This window comes from Phocoena sinus, chromosome 9, assembly GCF_008692025.1.
Source record: "Phocoena sinus isolate mPhoSin1 chromosome 9, mPhoSin1.pri, whole genome shotgun sequence".
In the NCBI taxonomy this organism is placed as follows: Eukaryota; Metazoa; Chordata; class Mammalia; order Artiodactyla; family Phocoenidae; genus Phocoena; species Phocoena sinus.
The window spans coordinates 5,090,531-5,107,257 of record NC_045771.1 but is presented as its reverse complement, the minus strand read 5'-3'; the positions used below and the strand labels follow the sequence as shown (position 1 = coordinate 5,107,257).

Sequence of the window (16,727 nt, the reverse complement as noted above, 5' to 3'; positions counted from 1 at the left end):
GTTTCTTGTAATTGTATTGATATTAATAGTTATCATATGCTGAGTACTTATTATGTACTGCTCGAAGCACTTGTTCCTCTCAACAGTCTCATAAGGTCAATACTATTTTATCATCCCCACTTCAGAGGTAAGTACACTGGGGAATAAAAAGGTTAAGTAACTTGCGCCAAGTCAGACACCTGGCAAGCCTGGCTCCAGTGACCTCACTCTTAACCACTATTCTGCACCGCTGCGTTGCACGAAAGCTCATTTTTACTATGTGCAACAGTATTTTTTCTGTCGTGAAAACTGTCAATTTCCTCTAACCGTTCAATACCTGACCATACAGGAAAGCTGATGAAAAATTAAAAGGCTTGCTTTAAATCACCTAGATAATAATTACTTCAAGTGGAAATAATTTATGTGAATTTTTACACAAGAAAAAATTCTATGGGAAAATATGTTGAATTCCCTGATATTTTAACAAATAAGCACTAAGGTTTTGTGTTGCTGTTTTCTTATTTGTTCTCAGACTTATGTATTACTACCTGAAAACACCTGGCATCTACACCTACTTGTGCTGTGTGTATTTAAGATTACTAAAATGCTCAGGAAAACCCTGGTTTTGTTTTCCCTACGTGACACCTTCAGCTGAGGTCACCTGCAGCAGTCTGAAACACTGAGCTCATTACCTATTTGGCAGAATGCTCTCCAAGTCAGCAAATTATGGTTATACTGTGAGCACCAAAAAGACACACGTGAACAAGAGGGAAGGGGCGCTTTCGTTCCTTCAGTTTTTTAGTAAAAGCCAACTTCCAGTTTTCCTGCTGCCTCTCCTTATCCTCTTAAGCTGCTTTCCTTCAGATCCTGAGCTTCTCTGAACAAGCGACAGGGTAGTGTTGAATTGGATAGTTTCTCTTGTGGTTTTTCAATAGGTATAAAAGATTTTTTAAAAGTCAGTGACTGAATCAAGACTACAGTAATCCCTCAATGTATTTCTCCTCAACATCCAATGACACAGGTAAGAATAAGTGAAGATCAGTGGTATATGCTTCATAATGGTCAAACAAGACCTCTTTAACTCTTCTAATTAATATTTACATTTTCAACACCTTGCATGCTATCAGAGTGAGCTGAAAAATAGTTCTTCCAACAGTGACAGAAAATAGGAAAGCAGAATCTAGAACTCCTTTGAAATCCTTAATTGGTCTAAATTAAAAACCCTTATTCCAGAATTATATTATTAAATATAGAAGATGAAGAATACTGTCTTCTCTAGTCAGGAAAATTTTTTTAACTTTTCAGATGATTAACACTTTCCCAAATTAATTTTTCACCTTCAAAATGCATCAGACAACTTCAAGGACTAACAGAGTCATCCACCAATGACATGAAAAAGACATCCTATAGTTTTTAGATTATTAACACAGAAAATGAAATCTGCTGCAATTGTGCTATTTTTTCTCCATTAGTACATAATAAATTAATGTAGCTTTTCTTTTGTTCTTTTCTAAGCAACAAAATTTTATGATATGATGAACAAGTCTTTAATTACTTTATAGCCTATGTGACAAGGATTTCCCCCGTAGAAATACTGGTAATTACAACATAAAAGAAAGCAACTGTAAAAAACGGTATTAAAAATTTACACTTAAGATCAGTCAAGTAAAATGGCAATTTAATTTCCTCCTAGTGCAGGTTTTTAAAGGCAAGCACGTTGCTTCTTCATATTAAAAATTTTAGATTTAAAAAGTGGCTCTGGAAACTAAACTATTTATCTAGAAAAGAAAGGTTTAATTCTTAACTTCTACTCGGACAAAACCAACCAGAAAGAAATGATATACGAATGTAAATGCAATTTTATTTACCACTTTGATGCTCCAAATGGCACTGCCAGGAAGCTGCCTGGGTTTAAAAATTTCCCGGCCTTCTGAAATGTCTGGGGACCAGGAAGGTGGGCTCACTGTATTATGGGTACTCCAAGCCCCCTAGGATATGGCAGGTGAGAAAATAGATGTATAAAACTCCGCAACATAAAAGGTCAAAGCCAGCAACTAAGGAATTTTAGAACAGCAAAAACAAATGCAGACGTATGGAAATTTAGGACAGATTGCTTCAAGGTAGTAAGGAAAATAAGCTTATCACTTACAGTGACTTTATACTTAAATGTTTGTAGCTACAATTTACATTAAATGTTTTATTCTGGTTGAAACATCAGTACAATGAAACGTATTAAAAATCAAGGTTTACACGACATCAACATTGACTCATGATCTGCAATTACGGCACCAAGATATAAATAAATGTCAATCAAACTTTAAGAATTAAAACTATAAGAAACTATTTGGGGATTATTTTCTTCTAACAACTATCACTCTACCGGAAGGGAGAAAAGAATAAACATAAAGAATGTTATGTATACTTCTTGCTATAAACCACCAAAACAGTAGGCCAAAAAAATGCAGTCAGAAACATGAGCAATCAACAGACACATTCACTTTAAAATTTGGAAAGTTAGTTTGTAACCATAAGATGCAAATACCATTATAATCCTAACATTTAATTACTCTTCCTTCAGTGACCGTTAGTTGTGGGGTTTGATTTTTATTTTTATTTAAGGGACTACTACACTTGGATTATATCCAGGGAACTAATTTTAAAAGTAGAAAAATGTTAAAGCAAATTGTCCTAAATTTGCAAATTAAAATGCCTGATGTATCTGATTATTTATATGAGAAACAGTACTTACTAAAATAGTTAAGATAAAACTAAAACATTTTGCTTCCAGATAACCCCATTCAGCAATAACCTGAACTAATCTGATGAAGATGCTAATAAGCAGCATAAAGAAAAACGTTTACTCCACAAAGATAACATTTTAAACACAAATGTCAAACAATACAGAACCTATTTGGAATTAGATAATTCAACAAAGCATGCTATAATTTTACCAATTAAATGATCAAAACTAAAGACAAGAAACACAGTACTTACCAGGTTTCTAGAACACTAACACACTAACAAGTAGTAGCCTATCAATCCCATTAAAATACCACCAGGGAATTTAAATAACTAGAAATAAGAACTTGACTATCCTTTGGGGAGGAGACAGTTAATGAAATAACAGTATTTCGAGAAAGACCACACAGGGAGAGACTCGTTTCACTTTAATTAACCTACCCTCCGCTCAGCTAACAGCCATGCTGATTTCACCTGACAAATGCTTTCCCACTAACAGATCACCTTGCGTCTATGTCCACACCTGTCTTCTTTCCTACTGTGTCCAGGGCCTTCTGTAACCTCTGCGCTGACAAAAGCAATTTCTCTATTGTCGTTTCACTGTCAACATCTACTTACAGTTCTGCTGGGCTCTGTGCAGCACATCAGTGAATGTTTCTCTGCCCTCCTTCACTGACCCTTCTCAGCCTCCCTTTTGAGTTCTTCCTCCACTTGACCTCTGAAGCCCCACTGTTTTCCAGGGCGGAAGCCTGGACCACTCTCCTGTGTAGTCTTGTCCTAAATGATCTTATCTACAATGAGGGCTGTAAACACTCTCTGGGATGTTGTTGTTCCCCAAATTCACGTTTCTAGTTCCAACATGTTCTGAGAGCTCCAAGTTATTATGATTTTCAACTTCCTTCTTAGCACTTCCATTTTGTCGCACAAAACCTCTCCAGTTTACTACGTCTAAAATCTCTCCCTTAAACGAGTTCCAACTCACAACTATTCCCCATCTTTAGAAATGGATTCCAGTCCGAGTCAGAGAACTGGGAGTTGTTAGACCTGTTCTCTTCTCTCATCACTGTCCTCTGCCCCTTCAATCCTCTCCCTCACCACTCCTTTGATCCAAACCATCGGTAAATTCAGCACATTCTCTCTTCAAGTTCTGTCTCTGGTCATTCTGTTTCTCTGCACTCCCACGGCCGGCACCACCTCTCAGCTAGCCTGCTGCAAAGGTCTACTTCTCTTTATGCTTCTTCCTCACCTGCACCTCCTCAAGCCTTTCCCCACACAGCAGCCAGGGGGACTCCTAAAAAATGTAAATGTGACCAAGCAAGACTCTCCTGCCCTGTTCCAAACCCTCTGATAGCTCCGCAGTGACACTTAAAACTCAAACCTTTCCTACTGCCTCTCTTCAGTTGCATCTTGTGGCATCTCTCACTGTCAATATGCCCTAGCTACCCTGGCTTCCTTGCCATCCTTCACACACGCCGAGCTCTTCAACAGTGGGGACCTGCAGAACTACACCACCTGTCCACTGGCTGGCGTCTCCAGAATCTTCAGGTATGGCCTTAAATACCTCCTCCTCGAAGAGGCCTTCCCGGGCACTCCAAGTGAACCATGTATCCTTTACGACACCTTTAGCATCTGCATACTGAACACAATACGGGGTCATCTGTTCTATTGTTTATCAGTATTTAGTGGTAGAGAGTGAGAGCAAGAGGTATAAACCTCATTCCCTCAACGTTTCCATGCAGTGTTCTTCTCTGAGGATATCTGGCTAGTGTACATATTAAATTCCTTTTGGTAGATCGTTTAATGGTATATCAGTAGATAGTCCTTAAAGTATACCATAAAAAGTCATATTCTAAAATAATATTTATTCATAATTTATAAGTTAGCTTTGATGCCAAAATTATATCTCATTTCAAAAAGCATTCACACTTCATATAACATGGATGAACAAAATGAAGGGCTCTATAGATTAAGAATGTTTAGATGCTATTTCAGGGATAATTAGACAACCGTTCAACTGCTATGAAAAACTTATACAATAAAAGCCTGGGTAATTACATTATAAATTTTAATAAGTATGTTATCATAAGGCATTGGAAGGTAGAGCACGTGCAATTTTATAGGAAATGAAGAAAATTATGATTACACTTAGATATTTTCACAAAGAAGAAATTACCTAATATATTCTTTAGACCTTAAAACTAAAACACTGATCTAATTATCAACTGTAGTTATAAATTACCCTTCAGGTCTCAGCTTTGATCGAAAAGAATTTACACAGACCATTCAGAAGAGGTCAGATTCCCCATCTACTGTAACATGGTTTACACCGTTGGTACACTTGGTTTTACTTTACTGCACTTCTATTTATCTATTGCCACTGGAGTATAAGCTTGATGGCAGACACTCTGCTCTTTTCGTTCACTGCTATGTTAAGTAAGCCTTCTGTTCAGCACTTATTGAACGTCTACTTTTTCTACTGAGCATTTTTGCATGCATGTATTCATAAATGCATCAATAAACACTGTACTGTGATATGAAACACACTAATTCCATCAGTTGTAGCCTAGAATCTTGGACTTCTTCACCTATTAAAAAATTACCAACCTATTCCATGCACTGTTGTTACTCTTAAACCATCTACAAACTAAAAAAGAAAGGGTTAAAAAATGTAACCATCAGGAGAATTTAAGTTACAAAGAGCGCTAAACAGAACCAACTTGTTCTCAAATGCCACAGAAACTTTAAAAATACTATTTGGCAGAGACTGAATTCGATTCCAACAATAATAATTAATGTTTAAAGTTGGTATTCAGTTTTCTGCTTTGAGGCCAATTTATCAACCTAGCAAAATTACAAAGCTGTTACAAAGACTGTGGGAATAGGGAAATGGGACAATAATGGCAGGTGGAGGGTAGGCTATGATGGGCAACTTTCTATTAGAAGTCAAACCCTGTTGCTGGCTGTTACATATGATCAATGTCATGATTAGGGCCCAAGAGTATCCAATTCTACTGAATCAGTTTAAAACGTGGCCAGAGAAGGTCAGGTATGTCTCCTGGGAAGATTCACACCACCAAGTCCTACGTCCACCCTCTCCCTAACATACTGTGCAAAACCAAGATTGCTATTATTGGGTGAGTTTGATTCAGAGAAAGTGAAAACAGTGAAACGAGAGTAGAAAGGAGGACAATTAGTAAGAGAAACTGAAAACACAAGCATTTATAGTTTGCCTTTTTGGTACATACATTCACTCATGTACATTACAGCTATTGTAGCAAACAATTCATTTTTTTATGACTTACAGAATTCTTTTAACATAAATAAGTCATATATAAATCTGAGTTCAACGTCAAACAGAACAAGAAATTTAGTCCTGAGAGTGATAAGAGATAAACTGTATACATACAGAAATGGCTGCTGCCAGCTTTAGCCCTCGGTAATTTAAGAAAGTGAATTTGGCTGGTGCCAGCAATCGTTTTAGTAATGGCTTAAAAAATGTAACAGGCACAAGAGAACTAAGAGGGATGTATGATACTTCTGATCTGTATATGTTGTAGGTTGACACCCCAAAGGCTAGACATTTTTTTAGGATGAAAACTACAGTTTCTCAATGGTTTAGAGCAGTGTTTCTTGGACTTCAGGCTGCATGGGGATCTTCTTAAAATAGACATGTTCACTCAGGTTAAGGTGGGGCCTGAGAGTCAGTGTAACAAACTTCCAGGTGATGCTGATATTCCTGGTCTGCAGGTCACATTCTGAGTAGCAATGGTTTAGTCATTTCTCCCAGAAAACATGCCTAAGCCTGTAAGCCTGAGTAGAGTTTTTCCTCTTGCCCTCTCTGCTTTCCCACAGTACCCTGTGGTTTCCTCTACTGCAGCCTCTATCACACACAGAATGATTAAATAGGCAGTTTAGTTCTAAAATCTGTGCAACCACTACGTGGCACTGAACTTGAAAACCTACTACATCTTGTATTTACTGTGGCCAGGGTTTGACTTGGTCGGGCCTGCAGTTATTTTCACTGGCACATTTCCTTAGAAATAGTTATGAGTCAACATGATGGGTTTCAGGACCACCACTTCACAGCCAAATTTAACACATGAAGTCTCCATTTTCACATAATATCTGCATTATCCTGCAAATCAAGAAAGAAAGCAGGGCAGCACTACCGCTTGCTATGTGTCAGGGGGTTTACAGGTGTTATCATTAAATTCTAACAACCATCTGATGTAGTTTTATGGATGAAGAAACCAAGAGAGTTCACATGGTAACTTGCTTGGTGTCCCACAGACAGTAATGGAAGAATAAGGCTTTGAAGTCAAACAACTGCACTATGGAAATATTCATGCTGAATTTCTATTAATCGATCTTTCCCAGGATCAATTAATTACAGTACAAATATATAAATAATACAAAAAAGGCTTCTTAAAAGTCACTTTTATAAAATGCCACACAGTGTTCAGACTAGAAGGTATGTGGGAAAATCACTGTTGGCATCTACTCTACAACTTTTATTCCTCATAAAGAATAGAGAATATTTACCTATTTACTAATGAAACCTTTTTTGATAGGTTCTAAGACAAAGTATCAGTATGTAGGTTTACCTCATAGGTATCCAGGAATAGACAATTACAACTACTAGAGTAATTTCCTTTAATGAATACCATTATGTATACATTATATACAGCAGTACTTCAAAATTCAAATTTATTTTAGTTAAAAGCTGGATATGAAATAATTTATCAAGAACAGAATCTCTCTTTATTTGGATGATATGATTCACCAATCTGCCTTTTTTAACTTTAAAAGCAAAAATCAACCAACCCCCCAAAATGCCAACAGTGCTTCTTACTAAAAGGTTTACGTCTAGAAACCAGAAATGGAAGAAAGAGAAGGGAGGGAGGCAGGGAGGGAGGGATTGCTTACTTGTAATTAATTGTTAACAAAACTATAATCCTCTACAGCTCACCACTGGAGGCCTGTTTTGCTCTCACAGGAACAGATTATGAAACTGATATGTTAATTCGAGACACTTCATTTAAAATGCTATTGCAATACACAAGTATGTTATAAAATTCTAGGGTTCTTAATAAACTACTTAAATTGATGAAAAATAAGAAATTCAGTTCACAACGTAATGGCAAAGTGGTTATAATCTAATGAAGTACTATTTTTGGAAACCTACTCTATTGAAGAAATTTCACCTTCTCTATGAGAACCTCTCAACAGATGTCAGTCTTAGAATTTATGTAAATTCCTAAGCTCTCCACATATATGATGTTAGCAACAACAACAACAAAAAAGGTGGAAAGGTAAAATGAAGAAAAAAATTTTTAGCATTTGAAAGTTATCAAAATATATTTAAGAGTACTTATGTTTTTCTATGAAATTTTCTTTAAATATTTAAGAATACTTCAAGAAAATGTTTCTAAGAAAACATATTTCATAGAAGATTTAACAAAAACTTTCAATATTATCATGAGAGCAATTAGTACATGAGTGTCTGAAGTAGATCACAGTCATGTGATTTCATTAAATATTTTCCCATAAAATAAGATGATACAAATAAGATATCTTGTTCTATCCAACGCATAGTCTCCACAAAAGCAAAGCAGTGTATCAACAAGCTTTTTGAATCACCAAGTGAAGGTTGTTTCCTATACAACTAAAACAAAACTGGGAGGTAGAACATGGCCTACAGCTGCTTGTGAGATTAGCAGCAAATTGTGAGGTAGTAATCAGACAGTAGCAGCTAAATAGAAAGGAGAATACTACCACAGTTGAAAGAGAACATAGCAGAAGTAGTAACAGTAACAAATATTAAGACACAGTTCATGTAAAATGGGATGAACTTGGAAGAAAAAAAATATATGTACATACACACTCTCACACACATACAAAAATACCCACACTATTTTGGAACATAGGTCAACAGAAAAATAATCGTAATGGCTTCTCAGTTGGAGCAGAAGTTTCTAAATAAGGAGAGACACCAGTAAAATTTAACAGGAATATTTATGATGCAATATCCTTAAAGAATGTAAATGTCTGAACCAAAATTAAATTTGAGGTTCAAATTTCCGTTGCTAAAGTCTTTTCAGAGCCAAAACTACACAATTAGTATATGCTATTCAAAAAAAGAAAAGGAAAATAAAAGAAAAAACTAAGGATGAAGAAACTACTTTGAGAAGAAAAATCTCTCTTAGTAGAATAGAAAATAAATATCAAGTAGGAGACTAATTTTCACATTAAAATAAAGTTTGATTTAACTTTTTTACTGGTGTCACAATCCCAAAATTAGACGATCAAAATATTATTATTCCTATAAAAAGTTAAACTTTAATCACTGAAAGCAATTTAAATCATGAGACTTAAAACTCCAAATTATTATTGTGACTAAACACTTCTGCACTGTTTGATATCTTGCTATTTTATGAAAAACTTCAGAAAGTAGAAATTTTGTAGAACACATAATTCTTAGCTATAGTATCTTCACTTTGCTTTGTAGTTTCACTCAAATCCCACTGAAAAAGATCTGGAACTTACCCTTACAGGGTAGAGTTCACAATCACACAAGTTAGAACAATCATGGGAAGAACTCCCTTCATTTCCTGAAGATCAACAATATAATCCTAAAATTTTGTTCACAAAACCACTGAAGTAAGTCCTAACTTTAAAAAACTTCCCACAAAAAGTTAGCAATCAACAGAAAAAACAAAATGATAAGTTTCCCTGCATGAAAAATACTCTAGGTAAATTCTGATGCTTAAGCAGTTAAAAATATGTACAACGAATAATATCAATAAACAAATATATTTGAGGGGAAAAACAAATGTTAATTACACTATACCCAAAACCTTACTTTTTTTTTTAAGTCTCTGCTGTTACTATGGCATGGAACTAAAAACTTCTTTAAAGTGTTTTCTATTAGAAACTATAATCAAAGAGGTTGCACTTAAATTCCAATAAGATCACTTCAAGTTTAATAAACTAGTCTTCATTAACAGTGTGTTTTTTGAAGTGGCCAAAACACGTAAGTCAACATTACATCTACATTCCACCTAAACGGGAAAACCTGCCCTCCAAACCAAAGCTACACATACACTTTTTTTTACTTTATAGAATCACTCCAACATCTTTTCTATCAACATCATTAAAATCACCATACCTGTCTGGACCGAGGTCTCCCAGGAGAAAATTTCCTTTTGGTAATAGCTGGTTTACCCATGCCAATTTTGGGGGTGACTGAGATGTAAGTTGTTGGCATGACGTTTCCAGCAGAAGCACTGGGAGTTGACGGGTAAGTATGCAGCATGTCGTGGGAAGGCAAGTCGGAAGGAAGTGCTGGAGAGGAAGACGCCTTTGCCTTGCTCATGCCCGCTGCTGATGAAGACGGTGACTCTATCTCAGGTGGTAATTTTACAGATTTGCTTTCTTGGCATACACCATCTTTCACACAACTCTCAACTGCAGGAGCCACTTCAAAGTCCATAAATGCAGTAGAAGGTTCAGGATTTTCTTTCTGTTCCATTTCTTTTGGTACCCTTTCTATGGCCAACTGTTCCTTAGAACATAAAGCCGTACCTTCCCCACCGGGGGACGGGACAGTGACGGATTCAGTGTTGACTCCTGGAGACCGGGATTCTTCTGGGGATGCCGCCATGTTAGGTCCCTCCAACAAGTGCGCTTCCCCCTGCTGCACGGTGACCTGGGGGGCAAGGGCTTCAGCGCTGTCTGTCACTTCCATTTTGTTCTCATTTTGATCTGCACCGCAAGTGTGCATCACTTTAGGAGGCATCTCCATTTCTTCGCTATCAGCTTCACGAGAAATCTGATTTTCCAATTCAGGATTCATTTTATCTTGGGATGATTCTATAAAATTTCAAATATCTATTATGTTAATGTACCTATGAATTTTAAAATTTCTAACTATGATTAGGTATAAAACATTAATGTCTTACATGTCTGTAGCTCTATGGTTTAAAAATAGTAAGCCTGGGTAGAAAAAAAACGTTGGCGGGGCGGGGGGGATCCAAAACATACTTTTTCTTAAAACCATGCCTTAAGTCAGAAGGTATTCATCAAGAAAGGCAATAAGGCAATTACCAAGTTTAGTAAAGGTCAAAAGAGAGCAGGGTTTATGGATTAGAATCAGTCACCGATCAGACCAGAAAACCTACAAGAACACTACCTTAATGGGATCCCCAGAGTTTAAGGTAATTTCTGGTAAGAATATTAAAATAGAATTCATTTCTAATATAACTATTATTATGATGTTTCACAGTTTGGTCACTTACAAGAGGATTTAAAATTTTGTAGGTGAAGTTATACTCATTTTACAACTAGGAAAATGAGGCTCAGTGATATTACATGATGTGTCCAAATTAAAAAAGTTTAGTCTAGAATAAAAAGAATTTTGCAATAAGCCGACACAAGATGTAACAAAGCTTCTGTAGACTCAAATATGTAATGACCATAGACAGAAAAGACGTATTTCGCTTAGCCATACATGCTAACACAATCAATACATTTTTTTGGATATAATTATTGTTCTTCCTCATCATCTATAACCAAAGAGACTTATCTTAGCAAATCAATAAAAAGAATTAGATATCAGAAGTATCTATAGTCACTGACTACTAAATTTTTTTTTTTTTTTTTTTTTTTTTTTGTGGTACACGGGCCTCTCACTGTTGTGGCCTCTCCCCTTGCGGAGCACAGGCTCCGGACGCACAGGCCCAGCGGCCACGGCTCACGGGCCCAGCCGCTCCGCGGCATGTGGGATCTTCCCGGACCGGGGCATGAACCCGTGTCCCCTGCATCGGCAGGCGGACTCCCAACCACTGCGCCACCAGGGAAGCCTGACTACTAAATTTTAAATCAGGGTACTATTAAGTTAAACCTTTAACCCAATATTATTTAAGAGTAAGGTTAGAGGTCCAATTGACATGGGCCCTAAGTGGCTCTATTAAGTAAGACCACTGATGATAAAAAGCACTTATTTCAAATGCCATCAGGCTAATTTCTTATGTACATTAATAAAGACACTAATTTCCTTATTTACTATTTACCACGGTGACTGAAATTTATATATGTTCTTATACCAAAATGAAATCTCACTTCTCACTCCTGCTTTATTGAAAGACTATAGTTGAAAAGGAAAAAAACATCAAATAACAGATCTGATCATACTAAATATTTTTAAACACAAAAGTACTTCAGAAATACTTTAATATTTTAAAAGTAATAAAAAATGGAGTTTTAAAACAGAAAATACATATAAACGAATATTTTTGGTTTAAAACCGAAAGTATCACCATTTGAGTGACTCAAGTAAAACAATCTTAATGCTATATGATGCCTAAATTATGTGCTCATAATAGTAGACCGACTACCTCAAGTCTCACTGGCAAAGAGGAACGTTTGCAATACACACTCAGAACACGAGGATGTTCTTTCTCCTCTGTGCTAGGCAGGAAGGATTAAGATAAAAGCGCAAACATGCTCTATTTCTGCCTTAGAAATCCACTGCCAATGGTTTTCCAGAAGAGGATCACCTAACCACAGACTGAACTACCGTCATGTGAGTATAGCAATAGTAAACAATTCATCTCTAATTTGAAAAGTCACCTTAGCAGACTATGACTCGAATCGCATAGCAACCATAAAGGTGTTATGCTATAAATCAATCAAATTAGACGATATGAACATGTTGCCTACCAGCAATGAGAAGTCCACGCATGCCATGACTTTCCGGTGGATCACTCCTCTGCTGCTCTCCAGTATGGATGTGAGCTGCTGTGAATAACACACTTATGGAATCTCCAGCAAGGAGTCCAAACTCCTCTAACACTGCCTTCTCAACAGTAATTTGGGTAAGATATTTATCCTTCTGCCAAATTCCAATTTCAAATATAAGCATAAAGCATCCTGTTACTATTCATTTGTTAAGTAGGATATGGAAATGAAACTGGATATGGAAGGAATCTGATTATGTACTATTATTATATAGTTTTGTCTTATTTTTCTTCACTTTATATCTTTATGAAGTATAATTTTTAATGAGAGGTGTTTAAATATAAACTTAACCTCAAAATATCTCAAGGGCTTTTTATGTATACATTCAACCTATATAACGCAGTATCACATACAATCAATCCCACAGACTTTGAGGTGAGACCAAGATTAAATAAGTAGTTTTCCCCAAACCTGGTCTCTCATTAATTCCAGATCCTCAAGTACAATAATAGCTATTACCAATAATGCAAAAAGCTTAACTGAAATATCATTGAAATAACCCTCAACAAGACTGCTTACATGATCTAAAACAATGAATTTTTCATTATCTCAGCATGAAACATCTCACAATCAGCAACAGCTCTAGTTAGTAATTACAAAGATAACTAAAGAAATTGCCTTTTAATGAAAATCACTTGATCCCTAAACAAAGTATATATTTATGAGTAAGTCTAGATTACAGCTGAACTATCAATACAATATATACATGCCCTTTCCCCAATTAATTTCTAAGTTTATTTTATTTAAAAAGGCTCCTCTCTAAATAACTTCGTACATGACTATGTCTCAGCTTATTTTTATCTAGGGTACTAAAGTTGCAGATGTTCACATATTCACTCTACACACGCATTTTCTTCAGAGAACAGACTGTCCATCACCAAAAACACCCTTACCATCTGGAACAGTCCCAGGCGCGGGCTGCTGGCCACCGACGTCTTTATTAGCCGCGTGCTCCAGAAGTACCATGTGGTCCTCAGGGCCTTCAACTTCCATTTCATTGTTACAATCTTAACAGAAGATTATTTATTCTTTAGCTCAGAATGAGTTCTTCTGTTTTTGTTAACTAAGTCAACAACTATCACCTTGTCCTAATGGGGGTAAATTATCCCTGAAAATGCCATAAATTCTTCTTCAGATTTTTCTATTTTGAACCAAATATATATTTACATTTTTCCAATATGGAAAATATAATGAATTAAAAAGTAACTGGAATTTTATTATTTTGAAAGGATACTGCACAACTGTATACTGATGGCATACTAGAAACAAAATGTTAGTAACCAAGATGTGTCTACTTAAACCCCTTGCAGATGATAAAACAGAACTTCTATAGACTTTGCCATTCATACTGATGAAAATGAAAAACGATCTGATTAGCAGGTCTGTTCCCTTTATGATCTAAGAATCTTGTTATTACGTTTATAACCCAATGGTCTACTAATAAAACTACATGAACAAAATTTAATAAAACTAAAATTTGTTTGGAGTAAAATAACCCAGAGTATGAAGTGCAAACTAGGTCACAGAGCCAAACAGTAAGGAACTCCCACTGTTGGCCCAAAACACACAATTGTAGGAGCGTACGATAGTCCTGGAATTCAAATATTGGGTGAACAGTTGTAAAGAAGCTAGATTAGATGTTAACCATCAGATTCAGAGATGACCAAGATCACAGGTACAGAAGCTAAAAATAAGATGGGATCTGATACACAGGATTCCCTCATTGTTACTAAAGTAATATGCTGCTGACTGGTTGGCACAGCATCCTAAAGAACAAAAACTCTCAAATTTACCTGTAGTGAGTTCAGCCATCTCCACTTCATCACCTGGCTGTAATGGATCCATCTCAGCTAAGTGTTTGCAATACATACAGATGTACTCTTCTTTGAGCTGAGAATCCAGTTCATGATCTGTCGGTTTGTCACATTCTAAGTGAACCCATCTGTGGTGATAAATATATTTAAATAAAATTTTCTAATTTAAAGTCAAATTAATATTTAGGGAAAAGAAAGATAATTGCTGAAAAACTGGATATAGGAAGGGGTAAGGATGGAAGAAGAGGTAATAGGGGTTAGCAATTGAAGGTTCTAGAAAAGAAGCTGTCATTTTTGGATGTCATCACAGGTGTTGACCTTTTTTAAACACATTTTAAACTATTTACTCTTTACTTTTCCCTCTTAATGCTTGTTTCTGGTCTTGTCTTATTTTTTGCCCACTTACATCGTTATGCCTTTCAGACTCATAAAAACATACTTTAATTCCATCTACAATGGCACTCAGTATTGAAAGGATTACTGGAATGACAAAAGCTTGGATCTCAAAATACATGGCAGAGCAGATAATCACATGGACAGAACTGACAAACAAATGGAATAACTATATCTTCTTACCTTTTGCACATATTACAATGAAGCATGTCTTTCTGCAATTCTGGATGGTAGCACTTCCCACAGAAAGGACATAAGTTATCCTGCTGTTGGTAACAACTGTCACATACCAGGCAATTGTGGTGCCACTGAGAACTAGATCGTGTGCCACACTCGACACATATTCTGCAATTCTAAACACCAGGAAAAATGAAAACAGAAACAGTTTGTTATGCATTTGTACTGCAGTTCAGGGGTAAACCTTTTTAAAAAATCAGTGAAACATTTGTAGATTCTATATTAAGCTTTAATTTTTATGACACTAATTTAGGGTGTACATTTTTGAAAAAGAAGTTTGTTTTGAACATCTGATGAGATATCACTCAATTTACACTGAAACCTCCTGGAAAGTGTAAGTAGTGGATAGAGATATCCGAGAAAACATAAGTGGGGAAGGAAGAAAACCAAGAACGTAGCAATCCAAACTTCAAAAAAAGAAACACATTCCAGAATCAGGAAGTAGCTCGTGTTGAGTAAGTCTACTCAACTCACTACTCTGAAAGCAAAATGGTCCTGCTAGGGAATTCTGTTTGTTTATGGGTAGCTCAGAAACTAAAAACAAGAATTCACACTAAGGAAATATAACCCACTCCAAATGATTAGGTGTCTGAAATGGTGAAAATAACCACTCAACATCAAAATCCAATTGTGGCTTCTCATATTCTCAGAACAGAGAGGCACTACCGTTAGCAAAGTAGAACTGCTGATGTGCAAGGCCTGGCAGAGGCCAGCCAAACCTTCTGCGCCTCTGAGCTAGGCTGCCTTAAAATCCTGGGCACAAGGCTGACAAATTGTGGGACTCTCATTACCCACCCCCAACTTTACAATCTAAAGCACCAATAAAAAAGGAACTTTATCTTTTTGAGCTGCTGGTATCTTTTGATACAAAAGAGATGCTCACTGAAAAAGAGAAACTAGCATGAACCACAGATCTACTAAAGTCTTACAGATTTAAAATGGAGGTACTCGTAAATACTGATGACAAAATCCTAAGTAAAATGTTAGCAAACAGACTCCAATAGCAAATCAAGAAAAATCATAAACCACGTCCAAGAGGAGTTTACACAAAAATGCAAGTATGGTTAAATATTAGAAAACCTATTAATAAAATCTAACATATTATTAGGTCTGAGGAGAGAAGATAAATTATTTCACTAGATGCTGAAAAGACTTTTGGAAAAAAATTAAAATCCATTCCTAATAAAAAAAAACCTTCCAAGAACATTAAAATGGGTAGGTATTTCCTTAATGTGACATACACACATACCTCAATTCTAAAGCCAGCATTTTATTTAATTGGGGAACCCCAGAGGCAGTCCCACTAAGGTCAGAAACAAAGCAAGGATGCCTACTATCTCCACTACTATTTAACATGGTTCTGAACCAATGTAAACAAATGAAAACAGAAGCAAAATAGGAAAAGAAGAAATAAAACTATTTGTAGATGACAAGACAGCATACTTGGAAAATCCTAGAGAATGTATCACAAATTTAATAAAAGAATTTAACGAAGTAGCAGGATATAAAATTAGCAATGAAAATTCAATAGAATTCACATACACAAATAATAACCAGTTAAAAGATATAATGAATGGGAAAATCCCATTTATAACATCAACAAAATAGAGAAAACTTTTAAGAATAAACTTAAGAAATGTCCAAAACCTAAACAAAGAAAATTAGAAAACATTCCTAGAAGACAGTAAACTAGATTTGAACAAATGCAAAGACATACCTTGTTCTTCGTTAGGATGTCCTAACATCAAGATTTCACTACCAATGAAT

General features: G+C 35.9%; 1 protein-coding gene across 1 annotated transcript in view; it reads right to left on the bottom strand.

Moving 5' to 3' along the window:
- Window positions 1-16,727, bottom strand: part of KMT2C (lysine methyltransferase 2C) — a 294,073-nt gene that overhangs the window by 97,942 nt on the left and 179,404 nt on the right. The window contains 6 exon segments of the mRNA XM_032643218.1: window positions 1,848-1,967; window positions 9,887-10,590; window positions 12,439-12,516; window positions 13,410-13,523; window positions 14,310-14,458; window positions 14,907-15,076. Coding sequence (XP_032499109.1) covers window positions 1,848-1,967; window positions 9,887-10,590; window positions 12,439-12,516; window positions 13,410-13,523; window positions 14,310-14,458; window positions 14,907-15,076 — 1,335 coding nt within the window.